We start from the raw sequence: 25064 nt of genomic DNA on the forward strand, positions 1-25064 counted from the left end.
TTGAGAAAAAGAGTACAGGTAAGTTCCGTATGGCACATGATCTTAGGGTCATCAATGATATATTAGTAACTTCCACCGTTCCGGTTCCCAACCCATATGTGGCTCTGGCTAACCTGGATACTAGCCAGACTTGGTTTTCTTGTATTGATCTGGCCAATGCCTTCTTCTGCCTCCCGTTGGCAGAGGAGTGTCATGACATTTTCTCTTTCACTTATCGGGGACGCCAGCTCAGGTACACCAGACTCCCTCAGGGCTTCGCTCTCTCGCCTGGTATTCTCAATCAGGTTTTGAAACAGGTGCTACATTCCTGCGCTTTGCCGGAAGGCACCACCTTAATCCAGTATGTTGATGACCTTCTGCTCGCCGCACCCTCCGTCGCGACCTGTCTCCAGGCTACGGAGTCCGTGCTGTGTCATCTAGCCGAGAGGGGCTTTAAGGTCAGCAAATCTAAACTACAAGTGTGCCGTAAACAAGTTGCCTTTTTGGGCCGACTGATTTCGCAAGCAGGGGCGGGATTATCACCTGCTCACAGGTCTACCATCCTGCACCACCCTCGGCCGGTACTGGTCAAAGATATGCTCTCCTTTCTGGGGCTCACGGGCTACAGCCGCTCTTACATTCCCGACTATGCCAACCTTACCACTCCACTTTGACAGCTAGTCAAGGAACAGGGCATGCGGAATCTTTCCGCACCGCTCGTTTGGACATCTGAGGCAGAACGGAACTTAATCTCCCTCAAGCAAGCTCTGGCAACGGCCGCAGATCTGGCTATTCCTGATTATACTCAGCCCTTCTTCTTGGATGTTTCTGTAAAGGACGCAGTTGCTAACGGCGTCCTGTTCCAGAAAAAAGGGGGAGTCAGGAGAGTGTTGATGTACACAAGTACTGCATTGGACAACATGGAAAGAAGACATCACGCCTGCACACAGCATGCTGCAGCAGTGGCGAGGATCTTACAGACGACAGCCCACATTGTCATGGGACACCCACTTAAGGTGCTCACCACTCACAGTGTGGTGGCTTATGTAAATTCCCAGACATTCACACTCTCCTCCCTCAGACAACAAAGGTTGAGTAGGATTCTGGAGGAACCACATATCTCATATACACATGAAGGTATTAACATGGCAGACAGGATTGGGATGGGACAGGCCCACAGGTGCGAGGAAAAAGTCCTGAAAGAGGAACAAGTGCGCCCGGATCTGCAGGCCACGCCACTGCAGGACGCACGTGACCTCTACACGGATGGCTGCTGCTTCAGAGATGAGAAAGAGGGGTTGAGGGCTGCTTATGCGGTGGTGGAAGACACAGGAGGGGAGTTGCAGGTAAGGGTGGCAGAAAGGCTGGAAGGACAACATTCGGCACAGAGGGCAGAACTGATGGCCGTGGTGGCAGCTCTGAAATTGGGCAAGGGCCAAAAGGTGAACATCTTCACAGACTCAGCATATGCGACAGGAGCCGTACATGTTGAATTAGGACAATGGCTTAGAGCAGGGTTCCTAACAGCGTCTAATCAGCCCATCAAACAGGAGAAAGAGATGAGAGAACTAGTAGATGCCCTCTTGGAACCACTAGCTGTGGCAGTGATCAAGTGTAAGGGACACGATCAGTCCAACAGCCCTACGGCAAAAGGAAATCAGGCTGCAGACCAAGCAGCCAAGGAAGCAGCGGGATACCAAGTTAAATTAATGCTGCTGGATGTGAGGCAAGAGATTAAAGAAAGACTTAACTTGGAGGAACTCAAGAGACTGCAAAAGGGGGCATCCCCGCAAGAGAGAAGTCTTTGGAAAGAGAGAGGGGCTACTGAGGTACAAGGATTGTGGAGGGGGCCGGATGGTCGTCCCATACTTCTTCCCCGAATCAGGAGGACAGCCCTCTTGGAAGCTCACGGGGTGGGGCATGTTGGTACAGCCCAAATGTTGAAGAACTTAGAGCAATGGTGGCATCCATATCTCAAAGATATGGCTAAAGAGCTGGTCAGGGAATGTGACATTTGTACTAAGTACAACACCAGACCCACAGTGAAACCAGAGATCGGTAGGTATCCACTCGTCACCAGGCCTGGACGAGAGATTGTCATTGATTTCACAGATATGGGCACCACCGTTCGAGGGTACAGGTACGTACTGATGTGTGTGGATGCGTATTCAGGGTGGCCAGAAGCGTGGCCCGCCAAAAGGGAAGATGGTAAAACGGTTATTAAATGTTTGATAAATCATTACATCCCAGAGAAAATTAGGTCAGATAATGGGACACATTTCAAGAATCAGGATTTGCAGAAGGTGGAGGCCATGATGGGGTTGAAACATGGGTTTGGAACGGTGTATCATCCACAGTCTCAAGGAAAGGTGGAAAGGATGAATCAAACTGTAAAAACCAAATTGGCAAAAATCTGTGCACAGACTAAATTGAACTGGGTTGATGCATTGCCATTGGCACTCATGTCCATACGCTGTTCTGTTAACTGATCCACTGGGTTTACCCCTTTCGAACTCCAAACAGGGAGACCTTTTCCAGGGCCCCATACCATTAGCCCAGTAACCACAGTAGAGAATGAGGGTCTGTCAGCCAAAGCATATTTTAACTTTCTGCAAGCTCTCGTTTCAGCTTTCTCCCATCAGGTGGTGGACCAGCAGGGCGACGGAACACAAACTTAACCCGACGCCGACTGGGTGCTGCTGAAGGTGATAAAAAGGAAGTGGTCAGAGCCACGGTGGACAGGACCCTATCAGGTGACAGAGAGAACATCCCACGCAGTGAGGTTAAAGGGGAAAGGAGATACCTGGTACCACTGGTCGCAGTGTGCACCAGGAGAACGCCATCCAGATCTTTGACCGAGGTCCAGGAGGACCTGCTACAACATACCTCTGTCTCGGCTGAGGCAGAGAAGGACCCTCCTCAGAAAGGGGCAGAAAAATCCCCGGGGAGTGAGTCAGGTACTGAGGTAGTCCACCCTCAGTCCGAAGAAAGAAGAAGCCGTCCGAGAGGGAGGGGGTGAAAAAGAGCACCCCTCTCCAACAAGAGGTATGCCCAGCCTCCAGCCGACGAATCAGAGCGCAGAGGGAGGCAGCGTCGAGGGATTGTTGGTTGTGATTTTGAGTGGTAGTTTTAGCCATTGATTTATTTAGTTTATTGTGTATGCTTAGCCATTATTAGATAGTTTAGTTAACAATTGGGGAGTTAAAGCGGAGAAGGTATTGGGGGTCCTTACGACCCTGACTGTAATGATTGTTGACTGTAGTAGTTTCTATTGCTGTGTTTGTAGGGGTCTTAGTCACCTGTGGGTGCTGCTTCATTCCATGTCTGCGTTCCCTCGCAGTTAGACTTATATCGTCTACTTTAGAGAAACACGACCCGAAAGTTCTGATGCCCTTATTGGCCCAGGGCTCAGATGACGACAGTGATGACCTAGACGGGGTACAGCTCTGAGAGATGTGATCTCCTAAGGGAGATCAAGAGAGGGATAGCAAAATTCCAATTTGTTTAGATGGGCTCTTAGGAGAGCCCAAAAGGGGGACTTGTGGAATGCAGATGCACACATGGGGACTTCACATAAGATAAAGGAAGTAACTGGCCTTGGTTTGCTCAAGTGACCCCCACCCAGAACACATAGAAGACAGTTGGCAATAACAACTCCATATAGGGTAATATCATAAATTCCTTTTAGTGGGGCGTTTAAACATTGTATAGTTTCCATCTATTGTTTAGATCTCTCTGCCTGCGTGTGTGAGTGGATCTCTGGAGACGTCTCTGTATTTTTACAATAAACCGGTGTGCCGATTCCTAACTTACACTCCGTCCTCTTTTATCTCTCCATTAATGAACTCGGGTGAAGGTCACAAGGTCTGACTTTTCAACACTACTTTCTTAATTTTACAGAAGCACAGCGATTTGTTGTTATTATGAGTGTATACAACTAAAACTAGACCCTTTACAGATTCGAATGATATATTACTTTTATCTGTACGATCAAAATTGATAGAGTAATTTAAGTTTCTTTTGGCGTTATCAGGAGAAGATGCCACAAAACACGCCGGCGCTTTCGTCCACCCCTGAGGGTTAAGGAGCTCTGAGACAAATTGTGTCATAGAGTTTCCTTCTTCCCCCTCTGCAACTCCAAAGATTCAAATGTCATTCCTTCTTGATCTGGACTCTAAATCCTTTAGTTTTTGCTGCAGAGTTCTCTGGTGCTTCAAGGCTGTTGTCAGAGCTGTAGTAAATGCAGGTTTTTGCCTTCTCCACGCGCTCCTTCAGACCCTGTATTTCCTCAGTCAAATGGAGTTTGCTGTTTACCTGTTGCTGTAGGGAATTAATGTTTTTTCTCAGGTTATCGCTGTCTCCTTTGTCGTTTTTCAGTTCTGTTATCGCTGCAAGCAGGTCTTTTGGTGTTATGTTTATTCCGGGGCTCCACTTGAGAAGCTGCTAGCTAGCGGCACCTGCCTGTTAGATTTGGTTGCTGAGCTTGCTCTTTCTTTATTTTTTGCTATTTTTTCTTTTATCTAATGTGTTTTATCTTACCGTGTTTCTATTTCCAATAATCTGCGTATTATTTCCTCTATTTCTGAAGTAGAGAGTTTCTAACAATTATTCAAGTCTAAGTGCAAGTAATCTTCTATTCCCTTTGCCATCTGCCAGCCAGAAGTGTCCCCGGGAAAGACCCAGGACATGCTGGCTAGCCTGGAAACACCTCAGTGTCCCCCCAGAAGAGCTGGAGGAGGTGTCCAGAGAAAAGGAAGTCTGGGCATTGTAAGTGCGTTGGTTTTTCTGCAGTGAGGACTCTTCACAGTAACTCAATTTAGTAGATTTATTTGCATTGAAGAATCATGAACATGTACATGGACCTCTCTTTGTTCGGGACATCACAGTCTGCAAGCAGTTATCTGCAACCGACCGACAAAGAGAAGATGCCTATCCTTTACATTACACAAACTTATATATGAAAATGTGTGACTATCTGATTGGTCTATACTGATGGGGGAAACTGTGGTTTTAAACTTAGTTCCCCCTTGATTGGAGCGTAGTCCATTTCGAATCATTTTCGTCATCCAATCCCGTGGGACAGCGCCCATATGTGAAATCAAAAGAATTCCGTTACTGACTGTTTCTAGGTACCCCTCATTGTGCAGGTGTTTAACCGCTAACTCACGTTTACCAGGTCAACGGTTTCTGGGGGGTCACTTGTACTATTCTATCACAATTACTATACCATTCTCAAAGCTACATTCTTTTACAAGCAGTTGATAGAAAGCATATAATAACTTTTAATCCTTATAGCATCCCTGCTTAGGCAACTGCCCATTTATAAAAATAAATATCATTACATGCATCTAGATTCCATGGTTTACATTTCCATATAACTAAAATAACACAGAACTGCACAGTTATCCAGATGCCCATACATAGAAAAGAGGTGTCAAATCAACATATTCCACATCTTAACATGTGACTGAAATTGAACAAATGACGGAAAGCCTGGAAAATGTACTTACTAGATTTGCGTAATTACTTTTATGTTATTTTTTTTACCTCTTCCTGAATTATTAAGCCCAATATAATATTCTCTTAAGCGGCAGAGATTTATGTTGGTATTTGTGTCTGGTGCATGTTGTTAAATTATTGTTTTAGTAGCCAAAATACTAAGTACTTCTTCTCATTTTTAATCTGTTTGGGAGGCAGGAGGGAGTTTTATTTATTTTTTTCTGGGGCAGGCAACCAAAAATACGTTCACACAGACTGACAAGAATAGAAAAACATGCACCACACTCATACACAACTTCGAACAAAGGGATACACTCAGTGTTTCTCTAATGCAGTAGTTTTTAATTTCTCTCCCACCAGCTAGTCGTCACTGACAGTGGAAATAAATGAAATTATCACCCCCTGATTCAAATACAAGGACACAGAGTCATTCACATCTCTCGTCTTCTATTCCCTTTCTCACTCCTAAGCAGCCACTCATAACAGCCTGCAGGCTGCTGTGGTGGTGGTGCATTTCTAAAAGTCAGTATCTGTAGTTTTACTGTATGTGTGCATCATATGGGCTAATAATTACCAAATCACCCTCAGAGGAGAAAAACAGTGCTACTCCAAAAGTTTATTAACATCTGTACAGTGCTTGCGCTTAAGTCCTAAATCCAAGTCCTACACAGTTTTGTTTCCTAAACATTTAAAATTGTTATCAGCAGGTGAACTGAATGTGTTTACATCCAAAATATGTCATGGATAATAATCATTGGATAAAGTTTCAGAGGAAAGGGTGCCTTTTGAAAAGTGTTTCCTTATCCTGTCTCCTGATATTTTTCTTGTTTGCATGTTTTTTGGGGTTTTTTTTCATCTTATATTGGAAGGACCCTCTATTTAGGCACGGGATGCTGACTTATGCATTTAGCTTTAACCATCACTAACATGATCACAAAGTCTATGCTAACAACCTGATGCAAAGCAGGTGAACCATGTTCATCATTGTAGTTAGCTTGTTAGCCTATCATTTGGTAAATAGCCACAAAATCAAAGTACAGATAAAGCGAATGAACATGTTTAAATGCTTGCTATTTTTTAAAAAAATATACCAAAAATAGCACTAAATAGAAGTCAGGGAATCTCCAAAGTTATTGTAATTGAGCAGGTCTTTCATTACAACCAATCCCACAGTTCTGTAGAATTGGCATTAATGGAAAAGTCAGGAGATTATTAAATTCATTAAGATTCCTTCTCCAGGAACCATGAATGTCTGTACACAATTTCTTGGCATCTATTTCACTCTGGATCACTTCATAGGGTAACTTTAACTTCATAGATTTATTCTGTTTATGTACAGTATCTTCTAGACCTGAGTTAGTACCATTGTTTTTATGGACTGATGCAGTATATAAACTGAAAATCTTGTTTGCACCATTGACCTCACATTATGTCATTGAAAAGCAGGTGTAGGGAATACGTGCAAGTAGAGCTTCTTGATGAAATAATACATAAATGTATTAAAAATGATGATTATTCGATATCTGCTGTATTGTGAATCATTGTTATTGTATGGGTGGTTGTGTAATAGCAGGTTACCTGAAACAGGATTACTGAAATCCTATTATGTGATGAGTCACCGCTATTTTATTAGTGCTGACTAAACAGCAGGTTGACACACCAAGTCGTGTTAACTATTATTTAATATTAATTTAAGTTTGATACTTTAAGATTTAGTGCAAAGTGATGAAGTTGGATTGTTCCATGGTTTTAAGCATTACGTTAATATTTGTGTGTGAGAGAGAGTGAGAGCAAGCTTTAGCACTGGTGTTGACCCACCAACTATGCTATTGTAATTAAGGACCGAGCGTTATCATAAATCTCTGTGTGTTATACTGGGGGCTCATTCAGGCTGATTAAAAAATATGTATAGTATATTTTACAGATTAATCACCAGATTAATCATCTCCTTAGTAATGCCCAAACATTATATGCACATTGAAGTGAAAGACACGTTTTAATCATGTACGTATTGCAGTGTAATCAAGTATGTGAACAGTTCTAGGCTTTGCTGGTGCAGGTTAGGGTCAGATGCCTGTCCAGCCCCCATTGATTCTGTTGTTGTGGTCTTTGTACCATGATAATCTTAAGTGAATGCAATGGATTATTTTAGGCTGGCTACATGTCAGTGATCCAGATTGAGGCTTGTCACAACCAGTTATTAAATAATCCTCAAGTCTGTGGTGTCCATACAATTATTTTCCTGCAAGTTCTTGAATCATAAATATCAAACATGATTGATATTTACAAGTCGAGATCATGAAGGTCCAATTGAATACACATCCTGACACTGAGCACCCTGGGAAGCATCATCAACCAGATCTTGAAACTGAGTAATGGCAACTGGACTTTTAGTTTTTAGGTCAAAACGTTTCATGTTTTCACAACTCACCCAAGTGGCATCTTCAGTCTCAACTGAACTTCAGAGTGAAGAAGCCACTTGGACTGGTGGTGAAACATTTCAACTTAAACAACTAGTCCAGTTGCCATGACTCAAAACATGGAATAAAGAACATAAACAGAACAAATGATGCTTCCCAAGCTGCTCAGTCTCAGGATATTCTGCGTATTCAATAAGAGCCTAACTTCACCTAGACGGCTGAGAGTCTTCACAGGCATATTTCAGCTCATCAACCAGATGTTGTGTACTTTTACAGCTCAGAAACATGATAGCACCAAAACTTCTTCTCAACCAGCCATTTCACCCATTTTCGTTTTCTCCTTGTTTTTTGCTGCAAAACAGAACACATCCCAGCATCTTGCTTGGATATCCTGTTTGGGACTCTTATTTTGTTACTTCTTGTGTTGCCGTAGACTATGTTTGTCTGCTTTGTTTTTCTTATTGACCTTCATTGATTTTTCCTGTTTCCTATTAGCTCCTCTGTGCATATATACCTGCCATTGTTCCTTTGTTTCCTTTGTTGAGTTGCCCTCTGAATTTCCCTGCTGTATTCCTGTTTAATCAAGGTGAATTTACCTGTTTAGCTACCTAGTTCAGCAGTTTCCATTTACACTTCATAGTGCTTTCCATACAGTTATTGCCGTCTTATTCTGTTTGTTCCCTACAGTTTTGGACTTTCTTGTTTGTCCTGGTCTTTGTTCTGTTTATGTTCTTTATTCCATGTTTTTCTGTGGACACTTGTAGTTGGTTTTCTTGAGTCATGAACATAACCTCACCCTGCCTAGTCTGTCCTGCATGTTAGCATTTGAGCCCTGTTTGTAGTATGACATGACAAAATCAACTGACACTGATTGTCCCTCATATTTGTTTTTCTTCTGAAGCCACATTTAATTATAAGAACGTGAAATTTTGCGCCTGTGAAATTGCCAACATGAAACCCTTCCTACAAACAGCAGGGTTGTGTTCTCCCAGTTCTTATATGTGGGACCTCCAACATATTTTTATATCACTGAACGTTTGAAAATCATCTCGTGTGTAGCCAGCCTTATAGAACATGAAGGATGAGAGTCAAACCAATGCAAGCAAAAGGGTATTTACATATATATGCCAAGGTCTGTTATACAGCATGCTACACTGTGGGTGAGAAGAGGCTTCAGTCTGGATTGTGCAGCGATGTTATCACTACACACCTCTCAAGCATTTTAACATCACACCTTATCTTTGACCTTTTTGAGACTCTGAACTGAGAGTTCACATTATGTGTGCCTAATAGCAACCCCTTTTAATTTTAACTGTATCTTAATGTGGAGTAAATGCTTACTCTTTCAACTGACCTTTCATAACTACACTGCACAGTTACTGTTACTGTTAAAATGTACATTGTAATTGTACAAAAAATCTATTGTGTTTGCACTTTTTTGGCAAGTAGTGAAGTAGACACACTTCGTAGACAAAACCAGACAGTAGTTTTTCTTTGCTAATTTGTAATTTGTTGGTAATGGTTATAGGAATTCAAACAAAAGCAGAAGTCATTTAAAGGAGGCATAAAATGTATGATTACCACCTATTTTCAATATGGAAAGCTTCCTACTTTTTTTCAGTGTACCACAGACTGGGCTGCTGTAATTTCCTGGGGAAAAACCTTAGCTATTTCAGAAATATTCTAAAACAACATCTGTGTGGTCAAGCAGTTATTCAAGAATTATTAAGAAGCTGTTTTAGTTAGACATCTGACAATTCATACTTTTGGACTAGTTTTTGGAATTTCATGCCATCTTGTGCTGTCTCACTAAGTTGACTTAGAGCATTATGCAGAAAAATGTGTTGTTTTGGCAAATGATCACATTTGTTTGCTGCCTTAACTGTTGTGCAAAAAGTGACTTCTGTTGAGAAATATGTCCTTGGATGATTGAGTATACTCCTACTGAGCTTTATCTAGACAGAATCTCTCAAATGGATAAAAAAGTACAGTAAGACTATCACATGCCCTACAACACATTTTTGCAAATGCACAAAACTTACCTGGACAAATATGTAGGTGTATGATGCAAGCAGAGAAATGCATTTCCTCTATTTCTCACAGACACACAAGTACACAACACTTCAGTAATCTTCAAGATGGCAGAGGGTTGAGAAGATTAAAGAAAGACTAACTGTGAAGTTTCAATTCTGTCTTCTCTGATAAAGATCATTCCTAGGAGCTATCAGAAGAGAGAGAAAGGGAGGAGGGATTGCTGGTGAAGAGGGAGGCAAAGAATGTGTAGAAATTTACTGTTTCTGTGTCACAGGTGACATTGACAATATTGTTCTAAAATAGATACTCACACAATAGAGAAATAGAAACATGAGGAGACAGGGTAGATGAAGGAGAAAATGAGAATCTAATCTAAGATGAATGATGACAAAAAATGGGGAGTATTAAAGAAAAAAAACTATTAAACATCTGTGATACGTGCAAAATGACTCATTGTAGTGTCACTTTGCTATAACTGCTGTTATTTAATTTCAAGATTTTCTACTGCTCTTGCAGGATATGGCATACAAGTGTTTCCTTTCTCTGAGGCACATGTGAAGCTTACATTTAATTTTAAATAGTGACCAGAGGCAGTGACAAAGTGAGAGTGAAGTATAGAAAGAGAGTGAGTAAAGTAAATGCTACATTACATGTTAGGCTTCAGGCTGATATTGTGATTTAAAGCACGTCAAAGTGAAGGCAAGAGCAGAAAACTTATCAATTCCCAAATGAGAACTATTATTCAAAGAATGACTTTTTCAAAAAACAGTTGGCATGATAAAGGCTGTCTAAGGATAAGATAATACTATGATGATATCAGCACAAAACATTCTTATAGCACATGCTTTAGTGGTACATGCTTTCTTTTCAGAAAGGCTGATGAAACAAATGCTTCTAATATTTGCATACCAGCAATGGATAGAAAAACACATTGATGCTTTTTTTTCCCTTTTGCTGATCACCTGCAGTTGCATTTAAGTTCGGCACTATGGCCACAGTCTTACTGTGAGAAACCCTAACAGGAAAGGGGATGATGCCTTTTGAGTTGGTTTATGACTTTTACTGTTATTCATCAGTGCACAAAGGGATGAACGTAACTGACAGTAGCATAACAGTGAAAGATGTATTAATTAAAAACATTAGCAGAGAGCAGTATTATGGTGGCATGATTTTGTTGAACTGATTAATGGAAATTATATAGAATTTCCAAAAAAAAAAAAATAAAGTGGCGACAGATCAAAAAAAAAAATTTGATATATAAATATGAAAAAACATTAGTAGGGAAAATTAAGAATAAAAGCTTGTATCTACTGTAATATTGTTTGTTAAAAAAAAAAAAAAAGATTCTCTGTAGATAACACGTTAGAATTTAGAGACAATTTACTGTCAACTTAAAATCCTGGATCACCAGCTTAACCACCAACAATAGAAAAGCCTGCAGTGGTTAGAACTGCAGCTCCCTAGATGAAATGGAACAAATCAAGACTAAAATGGAGACGGAAACTGACTTATGAACGGGCAGAGAGACAACAGCAGCAGCTGAGGCTGGAGGAAGGAGAAAGAAAAAGAAATCCAGAGAAAGAAATAGAAGTCTTGGCTTGATGATTCATTTACGTGCTTAAACCTATTTTACACCACCGCCCCATTCATTCCGCAGCAACAATAGGCAGTAATTTACCATGTGTTGATAAATTACATGGCTCTGTACGCAAGCAGCATACACCGCTGTGGTATTAAGAGAAAAGGCAAATGCTACTCAAAAAGAAGAAGGATAAAGGATTGAGGGATAGAGGGCAAGAGGTTGGTAAATGGAGGGATAGGAAAAAAATAGTGTAGCACTAACAATTGTGCTTGGAGAGAAAAAAAACAATGGCCAACAGAGCACTGTAATGTGAACCAGAAAAAGGGAGCAATGAGGCGAATGCCACATGTCGATAAAGAAGGAAAACAGTAATGTACGGAGAGATTAAAAAAAGGCAGGTGGTTGACTGTTAATCTGAAAAAGAAAACAAAGAGGAGAATGAGAAGGAGAAGCTATGCCAAATTGTGGGGGTGTGCTAATTACTAACTACTCACTACAGTACCAGAAACATCAAAGTGTGAGAGACAACAGGGACTATTTCAAATCCAACTGTGTTTTGGAATCCCCCCACGCACTTAGGAGAGTTTAGGAAGGAGGAGGGGAGGAAGCGTCTTTTGGTTGGGGCATTCTGTGCGTGTGAGGCCTGGTTGTGTGTCCCAAACTCTGGAAGGTCATGTCTTGGTATCCATGGTCATGGCCTACTTCTCTCCCACATTGTTTCTGCTATTCTGCTACTCACTAATAACAAGAAGGGAGAACAGGAGATGGTAAGGGTTAGAAAAATGCTGTAAATTGATGGGAATGTAAAAACTATATCATTATTTACTGCAAGCCAAATAAATGGCAAGGTGTAACTGCTTTTGTCAGAGTGAATCCCTGAAAACTTTAACCCATCTAAATCTAGTATATTCTCTATAGATACAATATCTAATCAAACTGAAAGCAAATACAATGCACTACATACTGACATTTTAATCTATCAGATGGCTGGACTATAGATAACAGGTTTGCAAAAATTCACAGCCTCCCCCAAATGAGACTGTGATGAGTGCTTCAGTAAAGGTCTAAATCTGTCATTACAACAATACTGCCAGCTATACTTTCTCAGCAGCTCTTCACAGTGTGCCAGTGCATTGTTTTCCCTGTGGTTAAGGAGTTGTTGTTATATGAAAATCTGGGAAAAAATCCAAAATGGGCCTGAGAACATGTCTTACAGTGTATGAAATGCATGTAGTCTTTTTTAAGAGACTTAGAATGATCACATAAAGGTCTGTTAAGCTGAAAACACACTCCATTCTATAAAGATTTATTTTGGTCTTTATAACCATTATGGTTATGGTTTCTAGCTTCATCAAAGCTTCATCTTGTTTTTATTTATTTATTACTTATGGCCTTGGGAGTGCTTTATTCATTTGTTAGGTTACTTTTGTGTCTGCAACTGATGCCCTTGACATCAGGTTTTCATTTGGTACATCATATTGCTGAAATAACTTCATGTCTTATTGCATAAGTGCTTGGCACATTTTCTTCTCGTTACATTGCCTGTTTTATTTTAATTATTTAATATATCTGTATACTGCCATCCTTAAAGTGTCAGTTCATGCAATTCTTTGTTGCCAGTTTATTAGGTACAAGTACAGGGGTTGGACAATGAAACTGAAACGCCTGGTGACCAAAGGTTTGGCTATAGCAGCCCGGCCATGGATATTGACCCTGTGGAGCTCCCGACGAACAGTTTTGGTGGAAACAGGAGAGTTGAGGTGCACATTTAATTCTGAAGTGAGTTCGGCAGCTGTGGTTTTATGTTTTTTGGATACAATCCGGGTTAGCACCCGGACATCCCTTTCAGACAGCTTCCTCTTGAGTCCACAGTTACTCCTGTTCGATGTGGTTCGTCCTTCTTGGTGGTATGCTGACATTACCCTGGATACCGTGGCTCTTGATACATCACAGAGACTTGCTGTCTTGGTCACAGATGCGCCAGTGAGATGCGCACCAACAATTTGTCCTCTTTTGAACTCTGATATGTCACCCATAATGTTGTGTGCACTGCAATATTTTAAGCAAAACTGTGCTATTACTCTGCTAATTAAACCTTCACACTCTGCTCTTACTGGTGGAATGTGCAATCAATGAAGATTGGCCACCAGGCTGGTCAAATTTAGCCATGAAACCTCCAACACTAAATTGGCCAGTGTTTCAGAATCATTGTCCAACCCCTGTAGTTAAAACTAATGCAATCTAAAGACACCAGCATACTTCAACAGAACTCCATGTTGGCTTGTTGAAAAACTTCAGAAGAGAAATGAAGCAGGCTTTGACCTTCCCTCTGTAGTTCTTTTTGTATTTTTGTCACTTTTATAACTTTGTGCAATTCTGCATGCCTTTTTATCAAAACACCACTATAAAAACTATACATTAAAAATTGTATTTGAAACATATGCGCTATACATTGCTTATATGCAACCACTGTAAAGAACCATTGCTTTCAGAAACTCTCAATTAGCTATCACTTTTTGATAGCTAGTCCAACCAGTCATGCTTTATGATACTTAGCCTGACCCACTAACCTTACTTCTGACCACTGCTTATAGCTGAGCTTCCATGTGTTGCAGTCCTTTGAGAGTCCACTGTCTTTTGCAGCAGCCTTTTAGTGTGTTGGCAGTAGATTATCACACAGCGCCCACTTTGCAGTTTGGGAGATCAAGTACACAATAATTGATGCAGATAGTGTACATACACATCAAACAAGAAGACTGTTGCTGTACAAACTATCCTATGAGTTATATACGTTATGTGCTTGTAATGTTTTATATTAGTGAGCACTACATGACAATACTGTTCCTTGTTCATTTTATCTTTTTGAAAATAAAATAACTTCAATTGTGAACTTGTACACGGATACAATACTAATTTCAGTCAGTGACAGTGCTATGGGTATTATACTCAATTTGAACTTTTCATACTCTGCAGTGTGCCCAAATCACCATTTATTTTGAGACATTTTACCTCAAATGATAATATGTGGATCAGTCTGAACTCTGCCAATCCAGATAATTAGTGTTCTTCATCATCTCTTTGCATGGCAAAGAACTGCTTGGGAAATGAATGATCATTAGAAATTAATTTAATTTTCAGATTTGGTAGTAACTGTCTGACACTTTCCATAAGTAATGTAATTTTATGTGGCTTGGGTTATTAAATTCCAGAATCTCACTGAAAATCACACAGTATATACAATACCACATTACAGACCAAATATAAATAATGACAGTTCCTGTATGATGATGGATTTCAGAATCTCCATTTTTTTTATTTATAGAGAACATGTAAAGAGCTCAGCATCCGTCAAAACAGCATGTACAATTAAGCCTAATGCATACTTTTCAGTGACCTTTGTCAGTGTTAATGACCATTCATTCTCTTGAAAGTGTAAATACACAGGTGCATCTCAATAACTTTGAATATTATCAAAAAGTTGATTTATTTCAGTATTTCAATTCAAAAAGTGAAACTCACAATACATAGATTCATTACACACAGATATATTTCAAGTGTTTCTTTTAATTTGATTATTATTACTTTGATTATTATAACTTACAGCTACAGTATCTCAAATAATTAGAACATTATGTAAAACCAATAAAATAAAAAGATAATTAATACAGAAATGTTGGACTACTGAAAAGTATGAACATGTACAGCACTCAATACTTGGTCAGGGCTCCTCTTTTATGAGTTACTGCAGCAATGCAGCGTGACATGGAGATGATCAGTCTGTGGCACTGCTGAGGTGTTATGGATACCCAGGTTTTTCTGATAGCGGCCTTCAGCTCTTCTGCATTGTGTCTAGTGTCTCGCATCTTCCTCTTAACAATACCCCATAGATTCTGTATGGGGTTTAGGTCAGACAAGTTTCCTGGCCAATCAAGCACAGAGATACCATGGTCCTTAAACCAGGTATTGGTACTTTTGACAAGTACAGAGAAAATGGGAAGCATATTTTAGTGCACCGCACACGTAAACAGTTCTCCATTATTTTTAGACAAACTGTTCTGTATTATGTGAATGTATGTGGCGAGGAGATCGCCATTGTCGCCTTTTAAATATGAGGATGGACAGTTCAAAGGATTAGCTATGTGATGGAGAGGGGGGAGAAAAAGAATTTCTGTGTTGACAAGTTCAGCTATGTTCTCTTCACACCCGCATGCGCAGGGTTTTTAAGAAAATGGTCATAGGCCTAAAATGGTTGACACCGCTTGACAGGACACTACGCAATACCATAGAAGAGTATTTTGTGAAAGTTAGGGAACAGTTTGTTATTTAGCAAACCTCATTTTTTGAAATTTTGAAATTTTGTGCACAGAGCAGCATAGTGGAACTGTCTTAAGCAGGCAATTGGGTGGGCTTTAAGTGTCTTTATACAGTCAAAATCTAAAAATTAGACCAGGCTTCTTACTGAGACTGGTCTTTATATGTCCAAACCCCTAACCAGACTGGGCCTGCAAACGGGACTGGTGTCATTTCGAGCTATAACTTGAAGTTTTACAGTAGTTGTTGCTGCAGACATGTTTAGTTCAGTCTACCATTTTAAAGACAGGGAAGCACACTTACTAACCCAAGATGCATTGCCAGAATACAGCTCTTAGTAGGTACTATAATATTTCATAGTAATGTTAAAGATAAAAGCATGTTGATCAGTATTTAGGCAATTTCTGGTAACTTTATGGTTACGTAAAAACCAAGTTTGGGCTTCCGGATGTGGCTCATCTTGACATTTTCGATGAAACTGACAAAGCAGTTGATGAAGACATTTTTCTTGAGTTATTGGAGGCCCATCTAGACCTATGCCTGACAGTATCAGAAGGTAGGTGTTCATAAAAACTTATTTTGTCAGTGCATAGCCCAGTTAGCCTGATGCATCAGCTGCTTGCACATCATTTCACTTTGTGCAAAGGGTCTGAGACCTATCCATTTGGATACGTTTGCTTCCCGGTGGGCAGATACTTTCTGCTTCAACCAATCGCTACTGCTTGGTCATGACTTATGTTACACGCTGGAACCAGAGCAATAGAGAATACTTGTACAAAAATAATTTTTTTGAGTACGAAATATTTTTACAAGCACAAAACTTTGTTACAGGCACAAAAAACTTTGGGCGAGGATTTTATACCACACTCCCTCTGTTTGCTGATTGGCCAGGCATAGAATCGAGCAAACGAAACGATATAGGTCTCAGACGCTTTGCACAAAGTGAAACGATGTGCAAGCGGCTGATATATCAGGCTATAGCCCAGTCAGAGAAAGCCAAGTTTTTGCTCCTTGATGCAGATGATATTGACCTTTCTTTATGTAATGCACATTGCAGTGGACAGGGAGGTCATATTTGTGTAGAATGTTGTCTTTTACTTAACAACTTGGCAACTGTTGTATATTGTTAATGTTAACAACTGGATTAATAAAAGTTAACCAAAGGGTCTCTTGTAAAGATTTTTCTCCTTTAGCCCATTCAACACCATCTTCCCTCTTCACCATACAGTATCTTCCCTCACAGATACCATATCACTATCATCAAGTGACGGTGACCTAAGGAAACAGGCCACAGGCCGCAGTGGATCCAGCAAAGATGACATGGGCAGTTCTGCAGTAAAGGTTCCTCTGCCAGAGGCTGCAAAAGAGGTAAGTAAAAAGTAGAAAATATCTTACATTTTTGAGTTGACACCATTTATAATACTAAATTAAAATTCTTACCAATTAAAACGTGTGGTTCCCAACTTGCCTGTCATGAAAGTAAATGTCATTGATTTGCTCCTTGTTTAGAAAAGATGTTTATTTTTCACTTCGTTTTTGGCATTCCTCTTAACTTTCACCTTTACCTAGAAACATGATGTGGTATGTGTTTTTTCTTATGATTTTACATAATAGAATTCAACACCAAAAACTATTTTTCCCTTTTATATGAGCAGATGGTTGAAAACGCCTTGCATAGGAAGCCTGGTGGAGAGAATATTCTTGAAGAATACAGGGAAGAAAATTCACTGGGCCACCGCACTCAGAGACAGCTTATCAACATATTGGCAAGTGATATGACTGAGAGACATGGGAAAGAGATAACAAAGTTAATAGGAAAGTAATGAAGGGCCGTATACTGTATTCTTGTATACTGTAACTTCGGAAAGTAAAATTCACTCAAAATTGTCTTTTCTCTATAGCAGGATTCCTTCCTGTCAACAAAGAGAGACGTATGCCCTAGGAATTATTACCCTCCTTCCTTCTCTGAAGGATCCCTTTTCTCCAAAAGACTATGTAAGTTATGCAATAATAGTATGAAATCAGCACAGATTAGTTTTAGTTTTCATCATGAAATGACTGCAATAGCTAAAAACTTTATAATTTCATAAAGAAATAATTTCAAAATTCTGCCGTTTAGAATTAATTTCTTTTTGATAGTGACAATTAATATACTGTCATGTAAATGTATTTAAAATTGTGGAGTAAATTAGTTAGTATATATATTCAATGCAAAATCAGAATCAATCAATCAATGATAGGGCCCTGATTAGAATTTGAAAAAAGAAAACCTGTTGCATAACTAATAGATATTTTGTATCCTTTTACTGAATCTGCATGTGCTGTAAGATCATTTTTGATGTTCAGTTTCTTTGTTTAAATGTAACAGGAGCATTTCTACGATGGGGTGAAAGGCACTGGATATTTAGCGTGGCTCCTCAAGACCATGTCCAGGGCTACAATTAAACAACCAGCGAAGGAAGCCTCAGTGCCAAAGATCAGCAACCACACTGCCTCAGCAGCTTGAAGGAGATGCCTGTATGGAGGCCATTTCATTTCTTATTCATTCTCGTGATGAAGCAAGTGTATTGCAGAAGATGAAGATTACATTCCAACATCGCCAGGATCTGGTGTTCAAAACATTTCCACGCTTTTTGGACGTCAAAGGGCTAGTGAGTCGTACATTTGTCATTTTCAACTCTGGTCTTTTATCAATGTTTTGCTCAATTGGATGTTTTTGAAGATATTTGTGCTGAAGAAGGTTAACTTACGGACCCTTTCAAGACAGTTCTATTATCAGCATCAAAGTTGTTCCCACAGGGTTTCCTGTTTAACATTTGTTGAATACTCACATGTTTTACACAGGTCCGTTGATGAGGAAGTACACAGAGGCGGCTGGGTGGTTCAGCTGATTACAGGTTTTATTAAAACTATACAGAGCACTCTGGAGATCAACCCTCATGTGGCACACGGAGAGATCTGAGCTCTAGGCGAAATCTATAGAATGTATATACCTTGTAACTTGGCCACCGCCCTACATACCAGTACTTTTCCACAAAAGGAATTCGGACTATTACCATATATGGAGTTGTTATTCCCTTTTACCTTCCCTCATAGTAAAGACATAGTGAAGAGCGGTGACCCTGTCACGTGTCTAAACATATAGGATTACACTATACTGCAATACTATTCACAGAGTGTGTCTGCATTCCCACAATTCCCCCTTTTGGGCTCTCCTAAGAGCCCACCCCTACTGTGTAAATGTCAAAATTTGATATCCCCCTTTTGATCTCCCCTAGGAGATCACATATCAATAGGCCTTAGTATGGCAACACCACTATTTACATCATCAGGATCAGTAGCCAATAAAGTTCTGCCTCTCTATGGTGGATGAAATTACCCGGCGCGCCAGGGATCTTATACAGGGAATGCAGCAACACCCACATGTGACCAGTATGCCTAAAAATACAGACCAAACACAAAACAACAATCATTACAGTCAGGGTTGGAAGGACCCCCAACACCTTGCAAAATCCAATCATCTCCGTTTTAACTCCCCAGTTGTTAACTAAACTATCTAACAATGACCAAACATACACGATAAACTAAATAGATCAACAGCTAAAACTACCACTCAAAATCACAACCAACAATCCCTCGACGCTGCCTCCCTCTGCGCTCTGATTCATCAGCTGGAGGCTTGGCACGCCCCTTGTCGGAGAGGGGCGCTCTTTCTCAACCCCTCCCTTTTCAGACGGCTTCTTCTTTCTTCGGATTGAGGGTGGACTACCTCAGTACCTGACTCGCTGCCCGGGGATTATTCTGCCCCTTTCTGAGGAGGGTCCTTCTCTGCCTCAACCGAGACAGAGGTATGTTGTTGGAGATCTTCCTGGACCTTGGTCAGAGATCTGGATGGCGGTTCTCCTGGTGCACACTGTGACCAGTGGTACCAGGTATCTCCTTTCCCCTTTAACCTCACTGCGTGGGATATTCTCTCTGTCACCTGATAGGGTCCTGTCCACCGTGGCTCTGACCACTTCCTTTTTATCACCTTCAGCAGCACCCAGTCGGCGTCGGGTGAAGTTTGTGTTCCGTCGCCCTGCTGGTCCACCACCTGATGGGAGAAAGCTGAAACGAGAGCTTGCAGAAAGTTAAAATATGCTTTGGCTGACAGACCCTCATTCTCTACTGTGGTTACTGGGCTAATGGTATGGGGCCCTGGAAAAGGTCTCCCTGTTTGGAGTTCGAAAGGTGTAAACCCAATGGATTGGTTAACAGAACAGCGGATGGACATAAGTGCCAATGGCAATGCATCAATCCAGTTCAATTTGGTCTGTGCACAGATTTTTGCCAATTTGGTTTTTACAGTTTGATTCATCCTTTCCACCTTTCCTTGAGACTGTGGATGATACACCGTTCCAAACCCATGTTTCAACCCTATCATGGCCTCCACCTTCTGCAAATCCTGATTCTTAAAATGCGTCCCATTATCTGACCTAATTTTCTCTGGGAAGCCATGGTTGGGGATGTAATAATTTATCAGGCATTCAATTACCGTGTTACTGTCTTCCCTCTTGGCGGGCCACGCTTCTGGCCCCCCTGAATACACATCCACACACATCAGTACGTACCTGTACCCTCGAACGGTGGTGCTCATTTCTGTAAAATCAATAACAATCTCTCGTCCAGGACTGGTGATAAGTGGATACCTACCAATCTCTGGTTTCACTGTGGGTCTGGTGTTGTACTTAGTACAGATGTCACATTCCCTGACCAGCTCTTTGGCCATATCTTTGAGATATGGATGCCACCATTGCTCTAGGTTCTTCAACATTTGGGCTGTCCCAACATGATGTGAGCGGTTTTTTGGATAATCTTTGCGAATGCGCCCAGAGTGAGTCCGGCAGAGTGGCAAGCATGCTGGCAGCCAAATGATGGTCTGTTTTTTCTCTCCCATGATACCTAGAAACCTCACAATGCTCCAATATCGCCGTGTCTGTAGCGGAAAGCTGGATGCAAAAAGTCTGTATAGTGGGAGCGTATGAGACCTGCGGTATTGAGGTGGGCTTCCAGTCTGAGTGAGTCAATGCCCTCTTAACGATACCTCCCAATTCTTTGGCCTCATGACTCGGGTATAGTGCGAGAGACACATGGGGTGCAGAGTCCTCCTCCATTTGATACCACTGTTGTTGTTCCGGGAGCAGCTTCACCGCTGCCGCCACACCTTCTGGTGCCACATAAATATTTTCCGTATCGATGCTCCAAGAATCTCCTACGACCTGATCGAACTCTTCCCTGTACCAATCGGTTTGGAGCCTGTCATAGAAGAGGGTAACATGGAGAGGGTCCGGGGGAGGGACGTAGGGCTCAACACGGTTTTATTTTATTTTTTCGTCAAACGATCCAACACGAAATGACGACCTACCACCCCAAACCGTCCAAATTTATAACTCCCGATTCACACATTGACAATTACAACTTTAGAATATGCCAATTATGCAGAATTCATGAAAAGGTTCCTGCTCACCTTTCTATGGTGACGAGTATATTGTCAATGCGTTCTTCAGGCAGTCAGTCCAATTTTCCTCCTCCCCGTACGGGCCACCAAATTGTTGAATACTCACATGTTTTACACAGGTCCGTTGATGAGGACGTAAACAGAGGCGGCTGGGTGGTTCAGCTGATTACAGGTTTTATTAAAACTATACAGAGCGCTCTGGAGATCAACCCTCATGTGGCACACGGAGAGATCTGAGCTCTAGGCGAAATCTATAGAATGTATATACCTTGTAACTTGGCCACCGCCCTACATACCAGTACTTTTCCACAAAAGAAATTCGGACCATTACCATATATGGAGTTGTTATTCCCTTTTACCTTCCCTCATAGTAAAAACATAGTGAAGAGCGGTGACCCTGTCACGTGTCTAAACATATAGGATTACACTATACTGCAATACTATTTACAGAGTGTGTCTGCATTCCCACACATTCTATATGTTATCTTAATGTAGAGGAAGTAGTTTGAGAACGCAATACAATTTCAAGCATTCTTTGTTTACATTGATGAACGGGTCTATAGATGATATTCATTCCCTCGTAAAAATAGATAAGGGATGAGGGCACTTTCAAAAATCACAACATTCACAACATTAACAATGCTGAACCCTGACTTAATATGCTTGTGTATGATTAACAGGTCAATCAAGATTTCCTGCTGCTGTTTGGTGCTGAAACAGCCTCCAAGTTGCTTGAGAAGTGGGACACCTCATTCAAGCCAAAGGTCATCAAAGAGGCCAAACACCTGACTCAGTCAACTGACCTGTGTAGCCTGCCAAAGGCTGCTGAGAAACTCACAGAGAATGATGAAAATGGTATGCTTCAGAGCATGTTGGCTGTTGTTACTAATACATATTTTTACATTTTCATTTTATACATTATTTTATAAACTACCCCCAGACCGGGACAGCGGCATGGCTTCTCTGCTGCTGCTGGTTCATCTTTTGCCACCCACAGCTGGGCAGAAGAGGAGGACCAAAATAAGTCCAAGTGAAGCAGTGGACAAAATGGTGCACTTTCACAAGGTGCATATGTTGTCTCATGTTTTCTTGTTGACACTCTTATTGACACTTTTTAGCTCTGCACTTTCTATTACTACTCGGCATTACAGAGAATTGAAAATGTTTATTTATTTATTTACTTTTATAATGTCATTTGTTTTTAGTCATGCTGCAGCATCGATGAACACCTGCAAGAAAGAGTGGGTAAACAACCATATATTCTCGCTGTTGACCGAACCCAGAGCAGAATTGACACCTTCTACACCTTCTACATGGCAGTCGACAAACAGCTCATCCCCTGCCAAACCACCAGTTCACTGGGTGTTTTTGACAAACTTTTCAAATTCCACTACGTGTTCAACTTATCTTACGATGAGTCCCTGGATCATTTCTACAGTTTTGTGCAGACAACCATATTCAACATCGATGTCACCTCAACAGAAGAGTCGCCACGTGTTTGTGAGTTACGTGCAAAGATTTTGAATGACAACAATGTTTGAATGTTTCATCTGTCCATCTGCACCTCACCAGTCAGGCTTTGATAAGTCATTTGCGACTAGGCCACAGTTTCTATCCAAGCACCAAATTTAAGTTGGCTTGTTCACAAGATGGTTGTGGGTGTCAGTTTACTACATATTCTGGTTTGAAAAAAAATTTAAAAGTGTTCATTATGAAGATTGTCAAAGTGGTGATGCAGAAATCTCTGAGTCATTTCAGGATGATTTTGACCGTTTACAAGATACAGATATAGAAGTTGCAGGAACAAGTGTCATACATAGCCCTGAAGCTGGGTGTTCTGAAAACAATGGATCAGGTCAAAGAATCAAAGAAAAAGCTAAAGCCATTTGTGCTACAATTGTTGGTAAACCCAATGGTAGTGATTTGGCAAATAGTTTTGTGTCTTGTGATTTGTGTCTTTGTGTCACTTGTTTGTGATTTGGAAGATTTTGCTGATGGACTGCACTCTCAGTTTAACCCTCTGGGGTCTGAGGGGGTTTTCGGGGCCTGGACAAATTTTGACATGTCCTGACATTTGTGCTTTTTTCAGTGTTTTTTAAACATATTAATGTATAAAGTCTGATAACACTGTAATCAGCACAAAATTGGCTACAATAATATGTGAGCAGCAAGTTTATACATGATTGTGTTTTTGAGACAAAAAGTGTTTATGCATGGTTAGTGAAAAACTAACTAAAATCACTGAAATAAGACCATAAAACACAAACAGAACATTGGTTCACAAGACTTTGGAGACCTGCATGTTGTAGGCTAAAGTGTTTACTTCAGAGTGCTGTGAATGTCATCTTGTTCACACATTCACAGTAAACAATACACTGATTTAAATTTTCTAAGACACTTTTTGTCCAGAAAGGCCATATGCAAGAGGGTGTGTCTGAGGATGAATAGTCATGTAATTTACCTGAGAACACAAAAGATGCACTGAACGACCAGACAAACACGCATAATGAGCCTTTCAGTCAATGTAGATGGGACGGATTAGTGCAGCACAATACAAAACAATGAGGAGCCAAACGATCCTCATTTGAGTTAAAATCAGTGTTTTTACTCTGAGGACAAACTAAGCTATTTGTCTCTGTGTGGAATATAAGAAGCGCTTCTTCACGTCCGTGACACGCCATCATCCAAACGCGCAGAAGTGAGTAAATTCTATGATGAAGTTTGACGTTTTATGCCATTTCTCGGGGGCGTGCACATATTTACCTGGTTCACCTGAGATTATTTACATGTGAACAGTGGACAGTGTACAAGGCGGGACCGCATTACCTGTAATGAGGTGAGACAGGAAAAAACGGACTTCTCCTTACGTTCATACGGATTAAATCAAAAGTGATGATTTGTTTTCGACTTGAATTGTTTCACTCAAAAGAAAACATTTCAAGCTTTCTAGCCATATAGTTCTTATTTTTATGAGGCAAGTATTCGCTGAGATTCTGGTTGTTTTATTTACGCGTCTGTGAAGAGAAATGGCAGAGACAGAAAAGTCCGAGAGCGCACCCTGTCGGCTTTCTTTATTTAAAAAAAGCACAACGTTTTGTTGATATTATGATGGTATACCACTAAAACTAGACCCTTTACAGATTTGAATGATATACTTCTTTTATCTGTACGATCAGAATTGACAGAGTAATTTAAGTTTGTTTCGGCCTTATCAGAAAAAGATGCGTCAAAACGCGCCGGCGCGTTCGTCGACCCCAGAGGGTTAAACATGCATTTCCTCTGCCTATGGATGCGGATCTTAAAATACTGAAAGCTCATTGCTCCCTCACCCCTAAACCACAGGCCAAATTATCATTAACTTCCAGGAGTTCTCAACGAAAGAAATGGTGTTAAGAAAAGCCTGGAAAAAGGGCAATTGGGCAACCGTGCACTGTTATTTCCAACCATGACTATGCTGCAGAGATGGTACAAAAGTGCAGGGAATACAATGGGATAAAGAAAGCCTTGAAAGAAAAGGGCATACGTTTCCAAACCCCCACAAACAGTTTTATTTCACAATCACAATTCAATCATCTCAAGGCACTTTATAAAAAAACCCAACAAATCCCTTATGAGCAGCAGTTGGCAACAATGGAGAGGAAAAACTCCCTTTAACGGAAGAAAAAAACCTCCAGCAGCACCGGGCTCAGTTTGGGCGGCCATCTGCCTTGACCGGTTAGGGTGAGTGTATAGAGGAGAGAGA

General features: G+C 40.8%; 1 protein-coding gene across 1 annotated transcript; it reads left to right on the plus strand.

The window, feature by feature from the left end:
- The first annotated feature begins 1124 nt into the window (after positions 1–1124).
- LOC113144799 (uncharacterized) lies at positions 1125–22910 on the plus strand. The gene is made up of 7 exons (XM_026331026.1): positions 1125–1407; positions 17054–17193; positions 17481–17632; positions 17727–17820; positions 22003–22200; positions 22328–22387; positions 22528–22910. Exons 1-7 carry the CDS (start codon positions 1125–1127, stop codon positions 22861–22863), a joined length of 1263 nt encoding a protein of 420 aa, XP_026186811.1. The 3' UTR covers positions 22864–22910.
- The last annotated feature ends 2154 nt before the right edge of the window (positions 22911–25064 follow it).

This window comes from Mastacembelus armatus, chromosome 10 (assembly GCF_900324485.2).
Source record: "Mastacembelus armatus chromosome 10, fMasArm1.2, whole genome shotgun sequence".
NCBI classification, from domain to species: domain Eukaryota; kingdom Metazoa; phylum Chordata; class Actinopteri; order Synbranchiformes; family Mastacembelidae; genus Mastacembelus; species Mastacembelus armatus.